This window comes from Xenopus tropicalis, chromosome 10 (assembly GCF_000004195.4).
Source record: "Xenopus tropicalis strain Nigerian chromosome 10, UCB_Xtro_10.0, whole genome shotgun sequence".
In the NCBI taxonomy this organism is placed as follows: Eukaryota; Metazoa; Chordata; class Amphibia; order Anura; family Pipidae; genus Xenopus; species Xenopus tropicalis.
This window is the reverse complement of record NC_030686.2, coordinates 23,329,475-23,356,450: the sequence shown is the minus strand read 5'-3', so window position 1 is coordinate 23,356,450 and position 26,976 is coordinate 23,329,475. Positions and strand designations below refer to the sequence as shown.

At 40.8% G+C, this 26,976-nt stretch overlaps 1 protein-coding gene across 6 annotated transcripts in view; it reads right to left on the bottom strand.

The window, feature by feature from the left end:
- Window positions 1-7,412: 7,412 nt before the first annotated feature.
- utp18 (UTP18 small subunit processome component) overlaps window positions 7,413-26,976 on the bottom strand; it is a 28,334-nt gene continuing 8,770 nt past the window's right edge. For 4 of the 6 annotated variants that reach the window (XM_012971779.3, XM_012971778.3, XM_012971780.3 and 1 more), the window contains exons 8-15: window positions 25,715-25,889; window positions 25,420-25,520; window positions 21,817-21,907; window positions 19,412-19,535; window positions 18,591-18,765; window positions 17,519-17,661; window positions 12,077-12,117; window positions 11,752-11,890 (exon numbers count right to left, since the gene is read on the bottom strand). In XM_012971779.3, the coding sequence (XP_012827233.2) occupies window positions 12,093-12,117; window positions 17,519-17,661; window positions 18,591-18,765; window positions 19,412-19,535; window positions 21,817-21,907; window positions 25,420-25,520; window positions 25,715-25,889 (834 nt within the window). In that variant the 3' untranslated portion in view covers window positions 11,752-11,890; window positions 12,077-12,092. 6 annotated transcript variants of the gene reach the window in all.

Sequence of the window (26,976 nt, the reverse complement as noted above, 5' to 3'; positions counted from 1 at the left end):
AGACTCCATATCAGCACTATCTGGGACATAGCAAGCTAATACCCAATTGGGAGGGAAACTAGGCTCTGGCAGACTTCTGGATGATACTGCAATAACTTTGCTGAACATCATAGTAACCTATCCATTGTCAAGGAGAAGAACCTACCAACGTATTGAAGACTTCTAATAGGATTGGCTGATCTCAAAAGCAAACCAGGAATATGGAGATCACCAGACTCAGGCTACTAACTAAATGTTGAGGACTGCTAACAATGTTGAGGGCTGCTAACTTCCACCTCCCTTGCCCATCCACAAAAATATTAAGTGTGCCGGGTCACACACCATTGCCACCAGACACTCACTGCCTGGGAGGGCATACGGATGGGGGGACTAGCACTTGTGCCATTGGATGCCATTATGACAAACCAGAAAGGCACATGGGATCAAAAATACCAAACAGCATTGTCCTACCTTATCAAGCAGAACAGAGCTGAAGATCCCAGGATATGAGGTAATGTGCAAGGGAAAAGATCTCATGGATCAAAAAACCCCAGTCCCAAGGTGCCATTTCAGGTCACCTAATGCTTTCCCAAGGCTAAAAAGCAAAAATGTTTCTTCCAATGTAGCAAAGAAAGCAGAAGAAAAAAAAAGATGCCATAGAGGGGGTGGGGTGGCTTTTAAAGCTTTGGGGAGGATCCTTCTGATGGAGCATGGGGGGGGGGGATATGCCCAGATAGTGCTGATATGGAGTATGACCAGGGAAAAGGCCCCATCTCATCCTCATTCCACACATGACCATTTCTAATTATACTATATCACTTTTATACAGTTAAGCAACACCAAGAAAATAAGATATGTGCCATTATAATGTTTCAGTAACATGCAGTTGCAGGTCAAGCAGGCTGGGCACCAAAGGCAACTTAGCGCTCTCTTCAGGGGGGTGGGTTAGGTTAAGCAAGGTAAGTCAAGATTTGGCCAAACCAAATTCTGCATTAAAAAAAGGCTCGGATTTGTCAGAATCCTGAACTAAATCCACTTCAGTGAATTGCTAATAAGATATATATGAAATTATTATGCATATATTTTCAAAATATTTGTCTTTCTCTTCTGCTGGTTTCTAGTTTTTAATTTTTTAAAAAAATTTTTAAACACTGCCTTTGTTTAATGTATTTACCAACGCATGCTGAGTGCAAAATTTTTAGATGCATTTTTTTGTTTCAACGCAACCTTTTATTCTATTGTCTTAACGCTTGTTAAGTGCAAAAAAGTAACATGTTGTATCTATAAGAAAGCAAAACATACAAATGCAATGAAACACAAATCTGAACGCTCATGAGTACAGTTATACAAAATATAAATTAAATGTTTATATTTATAAATCTCAAAGCGATTTATGCTAAGATTGGAAATGACTGAGAATCAAGGCACAGAAATAAGAAATTAGCTATTAAGTTGCAAGGGATTAGAATATTACCTTCGATTAATTTCCTTGTAATTTAGTTTACAAAGCAATAGTGCTAATATTCATTTACTGTATTGTACATTTGATATGACATTAAGTTTGCTGCTCAGCCAAGCCAATTTTGAAGGCCAAAGAGAACTTGCATTGCTGACATGTTCAGGGGATTAACACACTGAGATGATTGATGGCTCCTTTTAGCAGACTCCATTTTATATGTCATCCTATGCCCAACTAAATGCTGTAGAGGGCCATTGGTTAGATCAGGGTGACAGATAAAGTCAGCGTCCGATTCCCTGCAGAGCCTTATGGATATTTAGGAAAGGTTCTCTGAGCAGCTAAGTAACATTTTGCAGTAGTGCCTTTTTGTCATTTTGCAATTATTTCTATACATTATTCTAGACAATGGTACATTAAAATGGAAATATCAAAGGGACAGTTAACATAACAAACATGATACAGACAGTGAAACTCAATTTCATATTCTCTTTATTTTATTTTTTATTATTTTGGTGGGTGTTTCAATTATTTGCTTTTTTATTCTACCTTTCTTCAAGCTGAAACTTGAAATGCTCTCTGATTTTTTGCAATCACTGAGACCTGAAGCCAGAAAGCAAACTGATTGTAAGGTTTTTTAATGTACTATTATTATTTGATTTAGTATTAATCATTTTTTTATTTACTTCTCTGTTATACCTGCTGGGTTCCTTGGGTCTGTGCTAACCTATCAACCAACAAAACAGTATAAATTCTGATCTGGAAACATAAAGATGAAACAAAGAAAGACATTCAGCTATGCTGCTATAATATAAATACTACTAGAGGGGTACATTTCCTGAAGAAAATGTGAGTGGTGCTTGCGGTGGCAAAACTCGTGCCCCAATATTACAGTGTTTCCTTCAGTTTGGTTAATTGCCCCCTGCTGGGGCAGTTAACCGCCCACCCCCTAGAAAAGTCATTGCACCCCATTCCCGAATAAGCCGCACAGTTTGACACCTCATTCATGGGTCTACGACAAACTGTGGTTAATTGCCCCCTGCTGGGGCAATTAACCGCCCACCCCTCAGAAAAGTCATAGCACCCCATTCCCGAATAAGCCGCACGGTTTGACACCTCATTCATGGGTCTACGACAAACGGTGCGGGACTCAAAGTCAAAGTTGGTCTCAATGTTAAGTCTATGGGCGGGTAATTGCCCCTTGCTGGGGCAATTAACCGCCCACCCCTCAGAAAAGTCATAGCACCCCATTCCCGAATAAGCCGCACGGTTGGACATCTCATTCATGGGTCAAATGACAAACTACTTATTTGCCAAAATCCCCATTATAAGTCAATGGGGCAAATTTGGGGACCTCTCTTGCCCCGGGGGTAAAACTTATACCCTTGTGCGGGGTATCTTCTGACACAGGTTGCAAACCTCTTCAAATGTGGTTAATTTCATGTTTCTAAAAAATTCCCTCTCTGCGCTACAATCCGTCAAAGTTGGCCTCAATGTTAAGTCAATGGGATTTTTGGGCCGGTAAATTTCCCCCTGCAGGGGCAATTAACCGCCCACCCCTTAGAAAAGTCATAGCACCCCATTCCCGAATAGGCCGCACAATTTGACACCTCACTCATGGGTCTACGACAAACGGTGCGGGACTAGTTACGCGCCGAACTTTTGTACGGAAGAATAATAATAATAAGCCTGTGAGATAACAGTAGTGATGCTTTGCTTCGCAAGCCCCACTAATTACTTTGCCTTTGATGTGCAGGTCCAAAAATACAAAGTGAAATGCATTCTTTATTGGTGCCACTAGAATTATGTGTGTCTCATTATAATTACAATCCTGCTGTTGAATTAATCTAATTCTTCAATCATTTGGCATACTACCAGTATGCTACAGTATGAGATATTATTTCATTAAGAAAGCTCTTAATACACTGCCACATACTGGAAGTATTTGCGATGCAGAATATTGAGATGCTAGGCTTTCCTGTATCTAATATAGCTCCCACAAAGGCTTCAAAAAGGTGATCCACATTCCCCTGGGACCAATAGGAACTGCTGGGTGGGAGCAGTATGCCATAATCTTAAGAATTAATTGGCCTCCTTTAGTTCCAGTCAGGATAGCTAGGCAGCCCAGAACTTCAACAGGAGATTATTATCCTGTACAAAGGTAGACAACTGGCAAACTGTAGCAGGAACCTCAGTATTAAGGAGGGTCTCTCAGTGGCACCTACCCATGTGAAAATACATATAGCTATTAAAGCAGAGATCTTTTTGGGTTCAAGCCCACTTATAAAGTGTACACCCCTTGTACTGCTAAGTCAGCCTTGGACTGTGGAAGCCACTGACCTAAATTCCTGACGCCCATTAAAGGGGAGCCTTTAATTACATAAAAATTCAATCAACCGTAGTGGATGTTTGATAATTTCTTTTTTTGACAAATAAGTTTTATTTTTTAATAGTTTTTGAGATCTTGAGTTCTTTGATACTCTTCAGCCAAACAGTTGGTTTATACCTACATAATTAGAGAATTAAAAGTTTTTTGCAGAAATAACATTGGTTCTTTGGCTCTTAAACACAAATTTTAGTTATCGCAAATTAGATTATCACTATTTATTAAATTTTTATCATCACATTATTTTTATAGTGAACTAGATGCAGTCAAAGGCCAATAACATATTCACACACACTAGGGTCAATTTAATCAGAAGCCAGTTAAGCTGTCTGTATGTGTTTTGGAAGAAACCTGGCAGTGCTACCCTCTGCTGCCCCTATTTCTGTTCCTCTAGTGCTTCCTGTACCTTCCTCAACATCTCTTTAACCACTTATTCTGTAGAGGTTCAGCTAAACTTACAACCAGGTTAAGGCCAAACCAGGGGTATGGAGGCTTCATTAAGAAACATTAACAGAGCTTGAGGGAGTGCTCCTGGTCTCTCTGCCCATTAAACATCAGCACTGTCCATGAAATCTTGTCCAAGGAGCCCTCTATTCCTATCTCCCTTCAAAGAATGTTTAAACTTTAATTTCCTTACTGACATTAAAGTGCTTCTGGCAGAAGAATTCATGGAGCATGGGTTGAGACAGAGGTGAAGTTGGGAGGCATGGAGGAGAATGGGTGCAGTTAGTAACATTTGCCTGAGATGCCAGAACATCCAGGCCCGACACTAAACCAAAGCCTTACCTAGTGGTTGTTATATGTTAATATTATTTATATTGATTAACTTTAGCTGTTGTTGACTAAAGTATAGAGCACCCTACTGTACTTTAACAACAACTGAAGGTTTGGCAACATTTGTCATATGTGAGTGTTACTATCAAGATGGGGAACCCCTACCCTTCTTACAACTGCTAATCTGAGGGCACTACTGCAGGGTTGGACTAGACTACAACAGAGGATTTACCAGTGGTTCACATCTTAGAAGAATTCACAGTAATGCATGTATATTTCCTCCATGAGCCTATAATATTTGGCACTATCTATAATTGTTATGAGAGTAGACAAGGGGTTTCAGGTTCTCTGGTCGATCCCATGTGTTATGGAAATTTCAGATAATGAAAGTCGTTTGAGGTAAGTAGGTAAGGTTTATTAGACACGTACAGGGGTTCTGAGCAATAGATAGTCAGAAAAAAGACAGCACAGGGTTTATATAGACTTTGTGATAGTAGCATATGTCATTAAAGGAGAAGGTAAAGTAAAAACTATGTAAATACAGCCATAAGCACTCACAGAAACGCTGTGCTGAGTCCTCTATCAAAAGAAACACAGGGTTTCTTGTCTCCTTTTTTGTAAACATGTTGTTCTTAATTCCTGTGCCAGAGTCATGTGGAGTCAAGGAATGTGTGATCTAAGCTATACAGCAGTAAGCCTTCTCATAGTCTTACAAACTGGGGTCTTAGTCTTGGTTCAGGAGTGTGGCATTATGGGAATTTTGTTTACAGAGCTCAGCGGTTTTTTTTTCCTATGCCGCTTCAGATCATCTAAACAGGCGAAATATGGGGAGACTTAAGGGCACTATTGAGAGTACAGAAGGTATGCCTGCAGCTTGAGATTAAACCTTTATTAGCCTTTCCTTCTTCTTTAAAGGACAAGGAAAGGCTAAGTCACTTGGGGTGCCATACTGTTTGGCACCCCCAAGTGACTTTAATCGCTTACCTTGTACCCCGGGCTGGTGCCCCTGTTAGGAGAAAACAGCACCAGCCCGGGGTACCTGTAGCGAACGCTTCCTCCTTCCTGCTTCGTTTTGCCGGGACCCCACGACTGGCGCATGCGCAGTAGAGTGAAAAGCTGACTTCTTTGTTAAAGTTCGTCTTTTTCACTCTAATGCACATGCGCGCGCATGGAAGAAGGAAGCGCTGCAGGTACCCCGGGGTGGTGCTGTTCTCTCCTAACAGGGGCACCAGCCCGGGGTAAAAGGTAAGCAATTTAAGTCACTTGGGGGTGCCTAACATTTTGGCACCCCCAAGTGACTTTGCCTTTCCTTGTCCTTTTAGGAATGAGCATAGGTGTTACGTATGAGCATAGGTGTTACCAGTTTACCAGTGTACACATTTGCACTATGTGTGCACATAGAAATATCTGTTCACAGGACAGAAAAGAAGCTCTCTGCCAAATAGGTGGTTCTGTCTTCAAGGCTATAGTTGATAGAACTAAGGCTAACTTGAGAACAGAATCCATCCGAGTCGGGGGCCCTGTGGGTGAATCTGCACACACAGAATTTATTCTATTATATGCGACTCAGTCCTACACTGCCTACAGCTCTGCCTGTTGATGGCAGCAGATAAATAGGTGTCTATTACAAAGAAAATGAGTTACAAAGTTAATACCACATGTATCAGGGGATGCTAATAAACCATTTACATTACAAACTATCAGTACAAGAGGCACAAATGCCATTTTCCTTTATCTCATTGGCTAAAATTGAAAACCTGCATCCAGGTACAATGACTCATCTCTACCCAAAGGTTGGTTGAAATCACTTAAATACTACCATTCTTTTAAAATGTCACATATAATTGACTAATATTTTCATGACTCAGCAGGTTCTTAAATTTGCTACTGGTGCAATTGCATTTGGATTACAGGAAATATTTTGACTACTAGATAAATGCACATTGCCCTTCTGTATTCTATTCTTCTTCTTTGATATTCATATTGGTCAGAATATGAAGTTAATCTGCAGCTGCTGTACACACTAGGGGGCCTAGTAGTAAATCTATACAAAAAAAGTGACTCTGCCACTTTAACGCCACAGTACACCACGTAAAATCACATAGTTATAAAGCAGGGTAATGAATCCTGGTTCATGAGGTGTAAAAAGAAACATTAGCACACTTTTTTTACACCATAATAGGGCTCAATTACATCTGCAACTACAGCGAGCAACATGAAATTTCCAGTGTAATTACCATGTTTTTTCCCTGTTTTTTATGCCATAATTCCACTGTCAATGCAGTCAAAAGAGTAGAGGAACTATGGCTGACATTATTGCATCTAATGCACCAAATTAAAGCAACTGTGCATTCATTTAGTTGCAAACTGGACACAGTTGCACAGTCTGTGAGTGACAGAAGTGCTCAATTTTTAGACACATTGATGCTGGGCACAAAAGGAATCCTGGAACTACCTTCTGGCCAGGATGTGGCAGTAGCTCCAAGGTTCCCCTGCATCAATGGGCAAAGCCCCCGCTTGAATCAGAACAGAAAACAGGAAGGACTGAGCAGTGCCGAGCACAACTATACAGAAGTGCAAGGAGTGCAGTACCTTTAATGTGCAACTCGCTGCAGGGAAATATTCAGGAGCACTGCGCTTGAGGACCTATGTGATATAGACTTCAATGGCTTAACCTATTGAAATCCATATCACATATATCCAGTACAGTTTCTGTGTAAAATAAATGACACGTTATAAATAATATGCATTTGTAATGGATTGGTGATGGAATGGTGATTGTGAGGCATGACATTAATTCACAAATATGGACATAAGATCTGATACACCTTTTATTTTAGATAGCTTTAATAATTAGCCCCATTAGTTATCAGTAATTTGAAATCAAAAATTATTTATAATCTCATAGTGGCACTGAACTCTGTAAATTCTTCTGCTTTATATTACAATGCATTTGTACCATGCATGCAAGTGCTCCAGCTTAACCCTGCTCCTGCATTAGTACATTGGAACAAATTTAGCATTTTTCCGATCTTTCTGGCACTACACTCAAGTATTGATTGGTTATACTGTTCTGCTAATGATGTAGCAGCACACCCTTATCTGTTTCAATATCCCCTGGATACACTGTCAGGCACCACTGACTTTAAGAGCTTTAAAGGCCCCAATAGGATTTTTCTGTTCGATTGACCTGTATTTATAGTCATTTCTCTGCAAGCTCATCTGGTTAACAGGCTCTCTACGACAAACATTAACACCTGCAAGATAAAATATACATGATGGTTTGTGTTCTGTGGATTCTATTATAGCTGTTATTATTATAGATGACAAAATTATTTTATTTTTGTGGAACTTCATACAAATGTTTATTTGAATAACAAAAGAAAATGTAAATTTTTCCCACATCTGATATGCTTCTTCACTGATCTGTCAATTAACTCACTTATACTGCATTGCTTCCGAACCTGCCATACAAAGAATAGAAAGAGTCAGGAAATACAACTTTAAACACCTCTATTAATGTTAATTATTTTAATGAATTACATTAGTATTTTATCTTAACTACACCTTTTGATTTCTCCTTCAGTCATGTAGCACCCAGAAAGAGGGGCTAAATGGAATACCTTTAAACCTCTGCTGTTCTGAAGGTAGAACACAAGCTACATGTAACCCTCTACTGCAGCCTCGTGCTTTTTATATGGTCACGGAACTCCTCTGTGACTTATATCATCCCTTTATTTTACAGTAAGGGGTACATTATTCACTATATCAGAAACACAACTAGAAATATAGGACAGTCTGTTATGATAAGCTGCTTGGTAAAAAGAGGGCCTATGGGACCTTTTATAGACTATGGAATAGTCTATAACCAATAGTCTGAACCAATTACTTGATGTTCTGGGGGTGGAAAGACACTTGCTTTTGCTTTGTCTATAGCCCTAAGGCTAATGTCACAAATTGCCAATTCAGGCAATGCAAAAATGCACACTTCTACGTTCTTGGTCACGGACTGTCAGCAATTACTGAACACAGGGGAGTAAGCACCAAGTGTGACATTAGCCCAAAAATCCTTTGTTAGAATGTTTGTTTGTTTGTTTTTTGGGGGTTTTTTTTGAGTTTTTAATTTAGGTCTCAGTATATCAGAAAGATATTATTTTTATTCCATGCAGTCTTTATCAATGTTCCAACATTCAGCATTCTATTTTCTCTAAATCCCCCCATGAGATAATTTATCTATGTAAGTAGTCCTGTTTACTATGAGTATTATGGTGGTGTACCTGCACACAGAATTGAGACTTTGGTGCCGATGCATATGATCCCTGGGAACCTGGCCTGGTAATACAATGCAAGTTAGCAACTACATACAATTTTGTGTTATAACGGTGCTTACCACGTTTATTTGGCCACAGAGTGCAAAATAAATAAATGTTTTGAGCAGTCAATCTCCTGCCATCAATTAAATGTGGGCAGTGAATAAGTTACTTCAAAAATTAATTTTAGATCCTTTATGGGGGTGTAAACAAAATTCTCCCTGTAGTAATAAGTGAAATCAACTGGACTTGTTGTGTCTTGAAGACATTCTGCTAGTCACCCAACTGTCTTTCTTAAATCAAAATGACTCGTACAAGGATCTTTCTGGAATAAATATCCTGGAATTTTGCTTCAATCAGCATAATCTGTTTCTCATAACCAGCATGTGGTGAGGGATCTCATGAAAGTAAATTGTTTTTGTTGTAGTAGTAGGATGATTGGAGCTATGAGTTGTAAGAAACCGTGTATCTTGGGTGCCATTATTTGTGAGATATATATATAGATATATATAGATATATATATATAGATAGATATATATATATATATATATAGATAGATAGATAGATATATATAGATAGATAGATAGATATATCTATCTATATATATATATATATATATATATATATATATATATATATATCAAAATAAAACAGCCAGCACCAAGGGTCTTTGTGTTTCAAAAAATCTCTCGTGTATTAAAATTGCATGTACAACCGACGTTTCGGTCCCTTTTGGGACCTTTTTCAAAAAGGGACCAAAACGTCGGTTGTACATGCAATTTTAATACACGAGAGATTTTTTGAAACACAAAGACCCTTGGTGCTGGCTGTTTTATTTTGATATTTATATGATATCCCGTGCACAGGGGCAACTGCAGAGCAGCAGATTTTGGAGTGTGGTGCTGTCGTGTGGACTGTTTTATATATATATATATATATATATATATATATGTGTGTTTGTGGCTCTATACATATTTATACATACATATTGTATGTGAGTATGGGGAGAGCTCTACTGATTACTATAAACCAGTTGTTCAAGTTGCACCCGAAGCTAAATCTCCATATCAAAGGGTTTTTCGGTGGATGGTGGGACAGTACGTCTGCGAGAAGCCATAAAACGTAACAGTTACTGATGGGCAAGGTGTGGTTTTTATCAACCTCATCTGATCCATTGGTATGTGGGGTATGAAAGGTGTATAAATGTGGACTGGAAAGAGCAACCTGGGTGGAGGAACCTGGGGGAAGAACCTGGGAGGAGCACCTGGGGACTGGATCAGAAGTGACCAGGCAGGATGTGAGACAGACCAGAGAGGAAGCCATGGCTAGAGAAAAGGATCCAGACAACCATGTTGTGTTTTTTGGTAGCTATGATGATGTAGACTTTGTTATTAATTTGTAATGTAAATAATGTAAATATATTGTGTTTTGTTAACTAATCTTTTCATTGTAACCATCCATTGATTTGCTACTCAATATATTCATTTTAATATACACTTATTGGTGTGGGTAATTTGTCTGCTTCTCAAAAGAACCGGAACCCTAGTAAGAGGGGTGATTAATATTATTATTAATATTATATTATTATTATTATTATATATAGTCAAAAATCTTACAGAGGTATTATTAAAATGTCCAGGAAGAGGTGCCAAAACAGCACTGTAAATGGCAGACAATAGATATTGAAACCTGCCTCAATTCAAGCACCTTTCTTTTAAACCAATCTTCCTCCCTGTCCAGTCAAACATGTCCTTTTTCATTTATGTGTAGGTACACAAAATTTGATGATGTGGTCCACCATGTACCTGTTTGGTTGTACAGTAGATATGCTTTGGACTTATCCTTTTTGGACTTTGCTAAAGACTTCATACCAAACAGAAAAAGAGGGGTGTGCAAGTGGGTGGTTCTAGTACATTCCCACTAGTATATCATGAAATCATTTTTTTGCTAAAGTATCAGGACATTAAATGAACAATTCATTGTAAAAATGAAACTTGGTAAAACAGACAGACTGTGCAACATAAAAATGCTTTCAATATAGTTAGCCAAAAATGTAATCTATAAATGGTGGAGTGAATGTATATCTAACATAATAGCCAGAAAACTATGTCCTCCTTTACAGCTCTGTTAGACATCTGTTCACTCAAGCCTTTATAGATTACATTTTTGCCTAGCTATATTAATTTTTTTGCACAGTCTGTTTTATCCAGTTAAAATTTTACAGTGAAATGTTCCTTTAATTTGTAATGTACTCTTATATTTCTACACTGTCAATTTCTCATACACCCCGGTAAATGTTCCCACCCATTAAGTGGACCCCCAACACATGTAACGGAGGGGAGCTCACACGTTTAGATTATAGTAGTTGTATGACGAACGTTCATATATCGATCGTACATTTTAATGCAACAATCTAAAACTAACATTCAGATTTAAATTGTAGGATTAAAGTCAGAAAAAAATTGGATGCTGTTGCTGTTCTCTGACAAAGAATGGCTTGACTGCCCGAACTGTTTACTATTGGGACATCATCCTGCATATATGTATGTATGTATGTATGTATGTATGTATGTATGTATGTATGTATGTATGTATGTATGTATGTATGTAGAGAGCGTTGACCCCTGTTTAGTGCTTATTGTTGATTGAACAGATTATCTACTAACTTCTTATATAAGTTTGACATATAAGCCCTACAGAGTTGTGAATAGCAGCCCAGGTGGATATAGAAGCTTGCAGAGCTTCTACAGCCCACACAAACGTTATCAGTGCAGCCACATTTTTAAATGTATATATTATATTGTTATTGACCATTAATATAAACCACATGTAAAGTATGACATAAGTGTAGATAGAACAATGACAAATTTAATTTGTTTTTGTTAACAAATGTATAAAATATGATGAAATGCTCAATATACATAGTATATTCAAAGAAATTCAAATGAAAATGCTGCCCACATAGGCATCTTCATGTTCATCACCCTAAAAGAGAACAAAATAAATAAGTAACATAAATTCAATATATATTCAATAAGTAATCTGTAATATCTACAGCAGCTGTAGTCAAATACCTAACTGTTGGGTCCTGTACATTTAAGGATAGTGTATTTTCTGGGGAAAAAAACCCCAAAATAAATCTCTTTATCTTTGAAAATGAACTGAACTTGCCTTTAAATATTCTGTTTTAGAAATCAGAATAATGTTTCAACCTGGAAAAAAAAAACACAAACATTAGTATCACTGGTGTCAGAATTAAAATTTGCACATGTATAGTCAGTTTAACACTTTTTGGAAGGAAATTATATCATGAGATAAATGTTTTGTACAATGTTTGGGTGTGTTGAGCAAATTGGCACAGGCATACCACATACCACATACCACACAGAGCAATGGTTTTTAGAGATCAACAGGGTTTGAAATGTTCAGTTGAATCTTCTCCTACATACAACATTATCTGTTGTCTGTCATGGTGAGTTAAGCTTAACTTTAGGTTTAGGTTATAGCAGTACCTTGTAGTTGATGCCAACTAATATATAATTAATCCTTATTGGAGGCAAAATTATATCCTACTGGGTTAATTTAATGTTGAAAAACACCAGGTCTCGAACATTCTGGATGTCTATGAAGATTCTCATTCATCCAGGTCATGATATACAGTATCTAGTAGAATTAAGTCTAAAACAACTGGACTGTTCTGAGTTTTTCTTGAAAACGTTTCACCACTCATCCGAGTGGCTTCTTCAGTTCAAATGACTGGTAGGGAATTCCCCGGTATTTAAACTCTTGATGGTAGTAATAAGTAATAAGTCTTCAATTCTTTGTCTTTTTCATTTAGCTTTTTTTTTGTTTAGCTTTTTTGTTCAGTAAGTCTACAGTTTGGAACTCCAGCAGCTTTCCAGTTGCTAGGCTCAGGTTTAACCGAGCACTAATTTAAATAAAAAAGACTGGAAGATTAATAGGAGAGGGCCTGAATAGAAAATAGGATTTTGTTACTCACTGTTAAATACGTTTCTCTGCAAGTCGATAGGGGGACACAGGGAACATATGGGGTATAGCTCCACCCTCCAGGAGGCAGGACACTTGATAAGCAAATTGAAGGGGCGTGCCAGGTGCCGGCTTTACCCCTCCACTGTACCCAATCCAATCAGTTTGTATCAAAGAAATACTGCTACAGTATCAGAAAACTAGCAATAATATGCAGAACAGGTAACAGGTAACAGGAGAACTATTCCAACTGCTGACCAACGTGGTTGTTTAGACATATTACTGCACCACGGCGTGCAGCACCTTGCGTCCGAAGGAGGCTTCGGCAGATGCAAAGGTATCTATTCTGTAAAATTTTGTGAAGGTATGTACAGAGGACCAGGTGGCTGCTCTGCAGATCTGGTCCAAGGATGCAGAGTTGTGCCACGCCCAGGAGGCCCAAATCGCTCTCGTGGAGTGAGCTCCGATACCATTTGGTAACGGTTTTCCCTTGCTTAGGTAAGCTCTTCAAATGGTCTCTGTGATCCATCTTGCGATTGATGTCTTGGAGGCTGCCTGACCTCGTCGGGGGCCGGCGGGAATGACGAAGAGCGATTGACAGCGACGGAATGCCCTAGTTCTCTCAGTATATTTGCGAAGGGCTCTCACCACATCCAGACTGTGTAGTCGTCGTTGGAAGTGGAGGGAAGACATATGCCAGTCTGAAGTGCCAACGCTGATTCATGGCGTCCACTCCGTCCGCCATTGGGTCTCGGTAGCGGGAGAAGAACCTTGGTACTTTGCAGTTGTCCCTGGATGCCATTAGGTCGATCTGGGGAGTTCCCCAATGGTTGGTGATCTCCGAGAAGATTTCCGGGTGAAGTTCCCATTCTCCTGGGTTCAGCTGGTTTCGACTGAGGAAGTCCGCCCTTGTGTTGGACACTCCTGGGATGTGTCTGATCTTGTTCTGTTTGTCCTGGGGTTGATATACCATTTGCGTCGTGGTGTTGAATACGAGGCCTAGAAAAGTCATTTGTTGTTTTTGGTGAAGGTTGGACTTTGACCAGTTGATGGTCCAGCCAAATTTCTGAAGGAGCGAGATCGCCCGTTGTAGACTCTCTTTGGCCTGATCCTCCGTCCTGGCTTGGATGAGGAGATCGTCCAGGTAAGGTGTCACAAAGACTCCTTGGAGTCTCAGGGTCGCCGCCGTGATGGCCATTAGCTTTGTGAATACTCTGGGTGCTGTTGACAAACCGAATGGGAGTGCCACAAACTGAAAATGCCAGTTCTTGAATGCGAATCTGAGGAAGCGATGATGGGGGGGCCAAATTGGGACATGTAGATAGGCATCCTTGATGTCCAGGGACATTAGGAACTGTCCCGGTTCCATTCCCCAAATTACAGATCGAATCGTTTCCATTTTGAACCGTACCGACCGGATAAACTTGTTGAGGTATTTCAGGTCTAGTACTGGACGGAAGGTGCCATCCTTCTTCGGGACGATGAAGAGGTTGGAGTAGAACCCGAAGAATTTCTCTTGCGGTGGTACTGGTACTATCACGCCTGATCGCTCCAGTTTCATTACGCAGTCTAGGAATGCTTGAGCTTTGGTGGGGTTTGAGGGGACCCTGGACATGAGGAATTTTCTGGGTGGAGGACTTGAGAGGTCTAGGTGGTAGCCCTGGGAAACGATTTTGTTGACCCATGCGTCTGTGGAATATTGGATCCATACCTCCCAGAATCGCTGTAACCTGCCTCCTATTAGGTCTGGCGTTTCCGGAGGGAGTGCCCCGTCAGGCTGAGGTTGTCTTGTCGTTTGTGCTCTTATTGAAGGTCTTGTTGGGCTTCCAGGTAGAGCGATTCTTGTCTCCGGTCTTGTTTCTGAAATTTGAACGCTGTGGCGAGTTGGTTCGTCTGTTATAACGTCCGGTTTGGCCACGAAAAAATTTGCCCTGTCTGGCCGAGTTGGTAGTACGAGGCTTGGTTTGGGGTAGAAAGGTGCTTTTGCCCCCTGTGGCCTGGGAAATGATCTTTGTGAGTTCTTCCCCGAATAGCTGGTTTCCCTTAAAGGGGAGTGAGGTCAGGGATTTCTTCGAGCTGAGGTCTGCTGACCAATTCTTTAGCCACAGGGTCCTGCGCGCTGCTACTGCTAATGCTGAGGTGCGGGCGATGACCTGGGATGTATCAAGAGTTGCATCACATAGGTAGGCTGAAGCGTCGCCTATTGACCGGACAGATGATATTAATTCCAATCTAGGAGTTCCGTCTTCAAGTCCCCTGAGGAGAGATTCGGACCAGGCTTGTATGGCTCTGCTTACCCACGCCGAGGCTAAGGCTGGGCGCGAGGCTGAGCCGGAGGAGGTGAAGACTGCTCTTAGGAATCCCTCGAGACACCTGTCCGAGGGGTCCTTGAAGGCCGCTGCGTCTGTAACTGGGGAGTGTTGTAGACTTGGATAACCTGGAGACTGGGGCATCCACAGATGGGGGAATACTCCATTTGTCCATCAGGTCCTTGGAAAATGGATATGACTTAGAGAATTTTCTGGTGGCTTGGAATTTTCTTTCGGGGTAGTTCCATTCATCCTGTATTATGTTATTGAGCTGGTCATGTGAAGGAAAGATGACCGGTGACTTGTGTTGTCTTTTAAAAAGGCTTGTAGGATGAGACTGTGCTTCAGCTGTCTGTGAAATGTTCAATATCTCGATCACCCCCGTGATGATGCCGTTGATGTCGTGATGAGTGTCTCTGTTTTTGTCATGACTCTCTCCCTCATCCTCCTCTTCCCCTGAAGAGACATCGGAGGGAGGTAATTCCCCCTCGGAACCTGAGGGGCCCAGTTCCCCGGAGGAGACATCGGAGGGGCTATGGGTGTGGGCCTCACCTCTGCCGTCTCCTGACCGCTTGCGCTTGTGGCTGGCTTTGCTAGTAAGTATGGTCAGAGCCTTCCCCAGGGAGTCAGCGATGGAGGGGAGTCCCTGAAGGGATGCCAGTGACTGGGATAATTGGACCGCCCATAGGGGGGGTGGTGGTTCAGCCGGGGGACCCACCGCGGCTGCTGAGGATGTGCCCTCTTGGGGAGGTTCCACGGGTTGTGATATGGCCAGGCTGGGGTTACCTTCTGGGGCAGGGGTAGTTTCCTGATCCTTGGAGCAGGATCTGCATAGCGGGTCAACCTGTCCCCCTGGTAACTTATTTTGGCATTTATTGCAGGAGAAAGAAGTCACCTGTGCTGCCTTGGGTGCTTTGCCCCCTGCCCTGGGGAATAGCCCCCCTGACCTACCTTCTGCCATGGTGTTTGGAAGGGGTAGGAGTAAGGGAAGACCGTGCAGCCTGTCAGCCTCTGTTTGTTAGTTAAACAGTAGTGCTGCTGTAAGCAGTGAGACTGCCACTGTCTGGTGCGCTGTGAGAGAGGAAGTGGGATGCGTTCCACTGAATTGGCGCCAAGTCAAGGATGCGCGTGGTTGTGCATCGCTTCCTGTACACGCGCTTTTGGTGTGGCGGGCAGAAGCGTCGTTAGCGGGACTGCGCTCAATCTCCCGCGGCCGGAGCGGCGAGCGGAGGCCCCGTGAGCGCGCGCGGGCAGCGTGTACCCTGTCCGGAGCCAGTCTACAGAGAGAGTGGGGGGGTGGCTGCGCGAGTCAAGCTGGGGACAGCCTCGAGGCAGGGGCATGCCAGTACTTACCGATGCGCCTCACCGGTCAGACCCTCTGCTTTGCTCTAGGTAGGGGGAGCGGTTGCAGGAATGTCTGGGTGGTCTGTGTATTCCCCTAAGGGATGAACGTCGACCCCGGTGGGCTTCCCTCGTAGGGGGCTAACCATCTAGGTCGCAGGTAACCCTGCTCCTGGTATCACCCCGGGTGTCAGGGCTGGGCCCTGACCGAAGGAATCATGGAAGGTCACGCTGGGGGACCTAGCTGTCCATCCTCCTGGTAGCAGGACACTTTTAAAACTGATTGGATTGGGTACAGTGGAGGGGTAAAGCCAGCACCTGGCACGCCCCTTCAATTTGCTAATCAAGTGTCCTGCCTCCTGGAGGGTGGAGCTATACCCCATATGTTCCCTGTGTCCCCCTGAGACGGCAGAGAAAAAAAACGTAGTAAAAAGTAAATTATAGCCTCACAGAGATAGACTTTTTGTCTGCCAGGGTTAAAATGAAGTAAAATGAACTAAAAATGAAGACCAACTGAAAAGTTGCCAAGAATGGAACATTCTATAGCATACTAAAAGTTAAAGTAAAGGTAAACAATCCCTTTAAGCTAAAGCTGGCCCTGTAATGAGATAGGACAAAGTTTTATGGGCTATCTGAGCAAACAATTTAACTTATCAATAGAAATGTTTTAAATACAGCAATTTGAATAGACAGTTGTTCAAAGATATTTTCTGTTTTGTCGCCCACGTGGAAGAGCAATTTCCCATAGACAACTTAATGTCCTGTGTGTCATTGCCCTTAAAAATATATTAAAGCTCTGCTGTTATGGATTTATTCCCATAATAAATGTGAAAAGGCATTCCCCTGTGCCAGTAGTGCAATACCCACACCGCAGTAATATTGCAGGCTTAGCCCTATATATTTTTTAATTATAAAAAAATGCAGAGATTCACATAAAAAAGTAAAATATAAATTTATTAATTTACAAATTACCCACCTGTACAATAAAGCTTCGCCTTTGTTATTGGCTATAGAAAAGTAGCCACTCCGTGGGGAGAAGTCCATTGCACGGGGCAGATGAATTGATTTCTTATTTTGTCCTGGGAAGTTTGAGAAAACACTAAAAGAAGGAATATGCACCTGTAGACAAAACCAAAAAAATGTGTAAAACTAATTTGAAATTTAAATTCAGACTTAATCTTTAACTTTAGATTCTATATCATGACATTTAAAAAAAAAAAAAGTAAATGGACTGAATTTATTTTTATTCTTATACCTACTGGTAACTTTAAAGGAGAAGGAAAAGGTAAAAACTATGTAAGGTTTATCACAGAAAAGCTGCACCAAGTCCTCTATCATAAGATGACACAGGATTTTTTTCTTTTGCATACACATGTTCTTCAGTATCAGATTCCTTCTCTCAGAAAAATCCTTCAGGGAACAATACGAGTCTGGGCAGCATGCTATCAGCAGCTAGAGCTGCAGCTCAGAATCTAAAATGGCAGCTGCTATCTTAAACAAACAGAGGGAGCTTCTAGGGCTGTTTACTCAGGTGTGGTAAAGCTTTCTACAAAATAAATATCACGTTCTAGCTTCCACTATTGTGGCTAATTTATTGGCAGTAAAATCCCCTCTCCCAACTGTGCTGTGTAATCTGAGCTACCAGCAGCTAGAGCTGCAGCTCGGAAGCTATCGAAACCAAGCTAAAATGGCAGCTGCTATTTTAAACAGAGGGAGCTTCTAGGGCTGTTTATTCAGGCAAGGTAAAGTTTTCTGCAGAATAACTATAGTGTTCTAGCTTCCACTATTGTGGCAAATTTATTGGCAGTAAAATGCCAAAATGCCTTTCCTTCTTCTTTAAATATACAATGACCTCTGTATTATCTACAACAACAGCATTCTGCACAACATATTGCAACGAGTAATATAATTATACATGTTTTCAAAGAAACACAGGAAGAATGTCCAAAAATGATGAAAACAGCAACACTCCGGAAAGTCCAACACCCTATTTTTTAATTTTGAAGACAATCTTCACAACATTTATGGATTGAATCAATAAATATTACCAGTTTCACAGCATCATCAGTCTTATTGGAGGCCACTGCCATAATTTCAGTTTGTGGATTGAAAATTATGGATGAAGCAGATGTCACAAGGTTCATTATAGCTTTCAGCGGTCTGGGATTTGTTTGCTGCAGACAGTCTTCATGATTGTATATATTGACCACGCCAGAGTTTGACCTAAAATTCAAATTCATCATTGCATCTGTTACACTAATTTGGTTTTTTGTTTTAAAAAATACACACAAGTTTAGATACTGACCACATTGATGCAGAACAGCCTTAGGCAGTCAAAGGGACTTATTGTACCTAAAGATCGGGGTTGCCTTGAAAGATTGTGTCTCTCTTTTTGCCCTATCACTCCTTTTCTCTTGATGCTGTGTAGGGCTTGTAGCTGCCTAGGACTGGGACCACCAACATAAAATACCAGTAATTAAGTAGTGTGCTGAAGTGTGGCCAGCCCAATTGGATCATAACAGAACTCTCCAATATCAGGACAGCTCACTAAGTTTATACCGCCTGAGAGATCAGGAAAAGCATAAAGTAATTTATTAATGCACTTTAATAGCTGCCTTTAATGTCTGGATTGTTTGGTCCATACTTTTAGACAACTTGCAGTCAACTGCTAAGTTATGCCAATGCAAAGTTGGGCCCTAGGTAGTTGCATCCCTGCTGGAATCAGCTAGCAAGAGGAGATGAAATCAGTAATTGCCCCATCTAATTTTTCTCCTTTGCAGTAATGGTTTAATTGATTTGGCATAAAACAAAACATCTTTCAGAAAAGATCTCGATTTAAAAAAAAGAGAAAAAAAAAAAATGAACATACCCACATGATATATATCGCCCATCTCGCGATAAAGCAATTGATGTACCACATATACTGCCTTCATCTGTAAACTTGTTCAGACATTGCCTGCTTCTCACATCCCAAACATACACAAATCCATCATCTGTAGGAAATAAAGAATGAGATGAGATAAAAAGAACTGTAAAAGCATAAACTAATGATGCAGGCTAGAATAAGGGCAGAAATGTTGTACAATTTGATTTGGGCTTCTGTACTAGCCCAAGGCAACGACAACCCATTAGCAGTGTCCCTCTAAAGATGCCCCAGAAAGTTCCCCATCTTCTTTTCTCCCAGTTCACAGCACATGCTCTGTGCTGCTGTCACTCACCTGAGCTTAAGGGCTGACACGCATTATAGTGTGTGTATTATATTATTACATAGCCCAATATGATATATGTGTGTGTGTGTTCCACGAACAGTACAGCACTAACAGGTCTTATGTAAGCAAATATATCAGTCAGGCCCCCGGCAGTACCCATTTACGGGCCGATTAACTGCCGAATAGGTCTAAGGGACCGATATCGGCAGCTAAAATTGGGCTGTGTATGGGGACCTTTAGATTCAGACACTTACATAGAAATGTGTAACAATCTGACCACTCCCTCTCTCCACTTTTTTTTTTTTGTTCATATTTCCTCTCCCTCCAACCCCCTCGCTTTTATATTAAATTTCTCTATATATTCCCCCTCCTGTTTTTCTTTATTCTCCCATTTCCCATTAAAGAAGGATTACGACAATTATTAATACATATTAATCTGAATGTAATATTTAAATTGAAATATTTTATTTAACATTGTATTTCTGCTTACATTATTGCTATATTTTTTTCCATTGTATTGTTAAAGGACATGTAAAGCATACATTTGCCTACAATTTATATCAGATGGGAATGTCTCCCCCCCACCCAAATGGCATCATTTGTACTGCATATTTACCCCTCCGTTAAAGGAACAGCAACACCAAAAAATGAAAGTGTATAAAAGTAACTAAAATACAATGTGCTGCTGCCCTGCACTGGTAAAAGTTGTGTGTTTACTTCAGAAACTCTACTATAATTTATATAAATAAGCTGCTATGTAGCCATGGAGGCAGCCATTCAAAGGAGAAAAGGCACAGGTTACATAGCAGATAACAGATAAAACACTATTGTATTCTACAGAGCTTATCTGTTATCTGCTATGTAACCTGTGCCTTTTCTCCTTTTTTCCAGCTTGAATGGCTGCCCCCGTGGCTACACAGCAGCTTATTATATAAATTATAGTAGTGTTACTGTAGCAAACACACCAGTTTTACCAGTGCAGGGCAACAGTGCATTATATTTGTATTACTTTAAAGCTCTTTCATTTTTTGGTGTTACTGTTCCTTTAAGAATACAGGCTTACACAGGCACAACTGTCAGATAAGAGTTCTGCTTTGTTTTAGCTGAGCTCAGGGGAGAAAGTTAAGAGAAAAAAATGAAGCAGACAGCTAGAGCTGAGTTTCTATGGGAACCAGCAATGCCATCTCTTCATTGGCTGCTAGACTGGAGGGTGTGTTTAGTAATCTGAGCATGCCCACAAACCATAAGTAAAAGGAAATTCCTGAGGCAGGGGATGAGTGGGTTACAGGAGGAGAAGGAAATCTAAGTGATAAAGGGGATGTTGCAGCGTTACTATTAACCTCTGGACAACCAGAGAGGCAGGTATTGAAAGATTTCAAAGAGGCTGTTCACTGATTAAATTTGTGTGTGGGGTTTACATGTCCTTTAAAACTCAAATAAAAAAAAAAAAAAAAAAGATTCTGCTTAATGATGTGACAAACTCTAAATTTAACACACAACAAAACTTGGAGTTGCCTTTTTCCAACCACAATCATCTTAATATATTGTATTGTGTATTGCATTTCATAAGTATAACATTTTTTTAAAAAAGTGCAATCTAATAAATGTGGGGTTATTTAATTTCATTTTAAAGGGGATCAGTCACACTAAAAAATAATTTCACATTCTTTTCAGTTGTGTTTGTCAAAATGTCTTGGAATTACACAATCACAGCAAGCAGACAGGCACCATTTTGAGTGCACTGTAATTAGGAAAAACTTTGTATCACCCCAAATTCTAGTTTTTGCACCAGAATGGGGGACCCGATGCGCATGCCCATGCACTGGCTACACATTTAGGGGTATATTTATCATGATGTGTAAAAAGTGGAGTAAAACATCACCAGTGATTCTGCTCATAGCAGCCAATCAGATGCTTTGCTTTCATTTTCTAACTGTTGAAATCTAATTGCTGATTGGTTGCCCTGGGCAACATCACGGGTAATGCTTCTCTCCACTTTTTACACTGTATGATAACTATACCCCTAAAACTGCTTCCAATCAGATACAGATTACATTGTACATACCTGAATTTGAGAATACTTTGCTACTATCTGGAGAAAACACAGCTTTCATGGACTTTCCATTCATTTTCATACTTCCTATGAGCTCTTTTGTCTGTAAACAATTGAATTATATATGTAGTGATGAATGGCATTGTTAAATTGACTAATTCAAAACAAAATAGCATGAACAAATATTAGGTTTTTACATTAAAAGAGAAGATACTCACATATTCTGTTGCACAGTCTGCGCTAGCTCTGACTGGCAGATATCTTATTGTCTATAGGTGGCCAAACACACTAAAGGAACAGTAACACTAAAAAATGAAAGATTTAAAGTAATAAAAATATAATGCACTGTTGCCCTGCACTGGTAAAACTGGTGTGTTTGCTACAGTAACACTACTATAATTTATATAATAAGCTGCTGTGTAGCCACGGGGGCAGCCATTCAAGCTGGAAAAAAGGAGAAAAGGCACAGGTTACATAGCAGATAACAGATAAGCTCTGTAGAATACAATAGTGTTTTATCTGTTATCTGCTATGTGCCTGTGCCTTTTCTCCTTTAAATGGCTGCCCCCATGGCTACATAGCAGCTTATTTATATAAATTATAGTAGACTTTCTGAAATAAACACACAACTTTTACCAGTGCAGGGCAGCAGCACATTATATTTTAGTTACTTTTATACACTTTCATTTTTTGATGTTACTGTTCCTTTAAGATCTGCTCGCCTGGCCCTGGCCGATCCGACAACTTTTTAACCTGCTCGATAGATATCTGGCTGATTTTAGGCCAGATGTTGTTTGGGCAGCCCCATCGTTGGTGCCCCTACACGGGCCGATAAGGGACCGATATCGGCAGCTATGCAATAGTGAACACCCCACCCCAAACAGTAGAGCAGAAAGCACACAATGAACGGAGAAAAGTAAACTGAGACAAGTCCAAACATTAAGGGGCACATTTACTACTCCACGAACGTCCGAAAAGCGTCCAAATGTGGTTTTTTGTAACGATCGGTATTTTGCGATTTTTTCGTAGCCATCGCGCAGAGTACGAAAGTTTCGGATTCATTCAAGCTTCAGTATCGTGACTTTCCTTGGGCCAGGTTGGAGCTGCAGAGTGTCATTGAGTCCTATGGGAGGCTTCCAAAATCATGCAAAGTCTGAAAGGTTTGCCTGCCGTTTACGAGCGCTCAATACAAAAAAGTAACGACTATAAAAGAGCAAATTGTAACGGCTACGAAAAAGTCGCGACAATTCGCGCAAGTCGTAACGGCTACGAAAAAGTTGCGACAATTTACGAAAAAGTCTGAACGGCGAAGAAAAAAAAAAATCACAAAAAATTGTAAAAGTCAAAAATAATCGTTTCCAATCCGAATTTTTCCGATTCGGATTCGTGGATTAGTAAATCAGCCCCTAAGGGTGCAGACACATGAAGCTACTAGTAGCAGCTACTTGTTGTGACTACTAAAATAGACAATACGGATCATTAACTAATGATTGTCACTATTTGTGTTTAAGCAGAAGCAGTTCTCTGTATTGTCTATGGCAGGGTAATTTCTGGCATTTAGTAGCAATGAAAAAAAGTAGCTGTCTTCACAGTAAGGGGAAAGATTTATCAGTGTTCAAGTTTGGGGTCTTTTTTTTTTTTTTTTGCTAAAAAAAATCTAATTATATTTCAAAAACTCTGTCTGGTATTTATTAAGTGCCAAAAAAAAAAAAAAAAAAAACTCGAATGAAAATTCTACATCTAAAAGCTTGCAAGTTTCTGTAGAAGTCATTTGAATTTGTCCTAGGCAAAGCCAAGCAGTATTTTCAAACAAATTTTTTGAGAAACAATTTTCCTTACTAATAAATAAGCAAGTATGCGATTTAGAAAAACAACTCAAATGCATGTCCTTGATAACTACTGAGAAGGCTTGGGCACGGGTGGGTTCTTTGGGAACTCGGGACATGAAAAAGCAGTTGTGAGGGAGTTGAGATGAAATAATCCCAGAAGATAACATAACCTAAGAACACCATCTTGTGAACCCACGCATCTGGGGTGTGTGAAAGCCATACCTCCTGAAACAGCATGAGCCGCCCTCCCACTGGCTTGGACTGTGGAGGGTTGGCTGCCCCGTCATGCAAAGGTTTTGTTTGTCAGCCGGCTTGTTTTGTAACTTGCCGAATTGCCAACCCTGCCTGGGCTTGTCAGAGAACCAAGTGTGCAGATTCCCTGAACTTTGGATTGGAGGACCCTGAGTGAAAGAACTTGCCTCTGTGAAAGGAAGAGCAATTCTTGTTTTGTGGTAGAAGGGTGCTCTTGCCCAATTCTTGTCTGGAGGTTCCTAAAAGGATGCCATCTAGAAGTGATTCGGACCAAAACTGAGCTGCCCTGCAGACCCAAGCAGATACGAGAAGAGACTGTCCCTGAGGCTGAGAAGACCGACCAGAGAAACCCCCTCTATTTTTTTCGTCCATAGCATCCTTGAAGGAGGATGCATCAGACACAGGGAGGGGTATGTGGTTCGAATACCGGAACATTTACAGAAGGGGGGAGGTTCCATTTGTCAATATTTTCTTGCGAGAGTGGATACAGGCATTGGAAACACCTGCTAGGATGGAAGCGCTTTTCTGGAGAGTCCTACTCTGCCTGGATGTTATCCAGATGTGAATGGGTAGCTAAAACAGGGGACTGCTTCTTTTGAACAGAGGTTTTTCAGCACCAGAGCCAGACCTGGTATCAGAGAGATGTAAGGTGTCAAGGACGAAAAAAAGTGAGGGTGCATCTACTGAGTCAGAGAAGGATCTGGGGGCACAGGCTCCCCAGGGGCAGTAGCACCTGGATTAAGCACAGAGGGCAGCTCAGATGTGTTGCAGGAAGCACGCAGGGGGGTCCCTATGCCCTGTGGGCAGGCACTTACGGCATATGGCACACGCCAAAAACTTAACAGAGGTAGAGGAACTACAGGGGAATTCAGTCTCTTTCCCACGCTCAGCCATAATGCCCAGTGTGCTTAAAGCCTGTGTGGGAGAAGCTGTAGTGCATCCTATCTCCTGGAGAGATGCTGGAAAGAGGAAGAAGTGGGCAGTTGCTCATAGGTTGAAGAACAGTACTCCCACCCCCCATGCAGAAGATCCAGGGCCACATCCAATGAGAGCTGAGGCCATGAGTCTAGCATTCAGCACGCTCATTTTGCCATCTGTGAAGGAGTCGAACTTCCGGTTGCCGTCAGAGGCCCCAAAGAGAGCCAAGATTAAACATGGCACCGTTATAGCTGCAAGGGGGCTGGGGGCTCCAGCCTTTCATTGGAGGCGAGTGCAAGCAGGTTTGTGTTCCAAACTTTCTGTGTAGAACACGGAAGAAGCACACTAGAAATGCAGTGTACAATAGCAAGGATGGCCATAAATGTTTTAAACTTGTAATGGCAGCGGCACACAGGGAGTTTATTCACCCACAGTTAAATCTCAGGTGTCATGGGCGAATAATCACAAAGTGAATCGCCAGTGTGATGGCATACACTGTGCTTTATTTTTCAAAGCCACCCAATGTTTCCTCCTGCAGGAAATATTTTTGAGATCATCAATGGGGAATAAACTGAGAATGTTTCTGGTAGGCACATTTTAATTTAAATGGATTTACCTTCATAGACAGCAAATGTAAGTATCCTGCTGATCCATTTAACAGGAGAAAAGAGCCATTAGGAGATACTTCAAATTGCTGAATGACTCTCTCTTCCAGGCCTGTAATAATAATAACAAAGTATTATACAGATGGATAAAAAAAATGGAAAGCACTCACGGTGTTATAGAAGACAAAATCTTAACAGCATCAAGAAAAAGATTGTGCCTTGTTGTATATATATTATGCAAACACACACAGATTATATAAAGTCAAAAGTAACATTAATAAAAGTACTGAAATAAAAAATCTCTACCTCTAATTCTGGGCACAGTAATAATATTTCCTCCCATCATGTCGTATATGTAAAACATTTTACTTCGAAGTCCTGTAGCTATAACTTGTTCGCCATCAGCACTAAACTGTGCTTTGTAAATAGGGAACTTTTCTAAATGAATGCTTTGGATCTTCTGATTGCGTTTTCCATCAACCTAAATAGACAATAAAATAAGACCAGAAACTAAAACCCTAACAAACATAGGACAGAAGAGATTCCCTCAGATATACAATAGACAGCTTCAAGAAGGCGTTGGATGGCTTTTTAGCAAGTGAGAAAATAAAGGGCTATTGAAATTAGCTTTTAGAACATTTTTGATCTAGGGGCTGCTCTGAAGCCTTCCTGGAATCAGAAAATATTTTTTCTCCCTCTAAGGCAAACTGGAGTGGCTTCAGATGGGATTTTTTTTTCATCTGGAACCTAGATCATGTAGCACTTGGGCAAGTTTCATTTTAGTTTAAAAACTAAGGCTGAATTGTTTTAGATCCTTATAGAAAAACTTTTGTGGCTTTTTAAAAAGAAATTATATAGCACCAGGCCCGGACTGGCAATTTGTACATTCTGGCAAATGCCAGGAGGGCTGCTGTAAGATGTCATGCACAGTCTTATTTATTGGGCTGGTGGGGGCTGTTTGGGCCTCTGTGTACAGGTATGGGACCCATTATCCAGAATGCTCAGGACCTGGGGTTTTCCCGTAATTCGGATCTCCTACCTTAAGTTTAAACAGTATTTAAACCCAATAGTATTGTTTTGGCTCTAATAAGGATTAATTATATCTTATTCGGATCAAGTACAAGGTACTGTTTTATTATTTAAGAGAAAAATTTGAATTATTTGATTAAAATGTAGTCTATGGGAAATGGGCTTTCCGTAATTTGGAACTTTCTGCAAAATGGGTTTCCGAATAAGGGGTCAGATACCTGTACTTGAAATGTCAGGGCCTATTTTAAAAGGACAACAAAAGTCTATGACAGATATCAAGTCACAATACAGGCATACCTGTAGTGTGTTCTGCAGCGCCATACAATCTCTTGTTTGTCAATCTGTTCAGCTGTGTAAACCCCATAGTTGAGAAAAGGCCGATAACTACCCAGCATGCATCTCTCCTGCACCAAGACCAGGTGCTTGCGCAGTAGCTAATGTAAGAAATCAGCACCTCTGCATTACGCGCGATCATGAGCATTTGTCTCCATGAACAGCAATGGCAAGGTCAGCAGGCTGAGAGTTCACACATGCGAAAT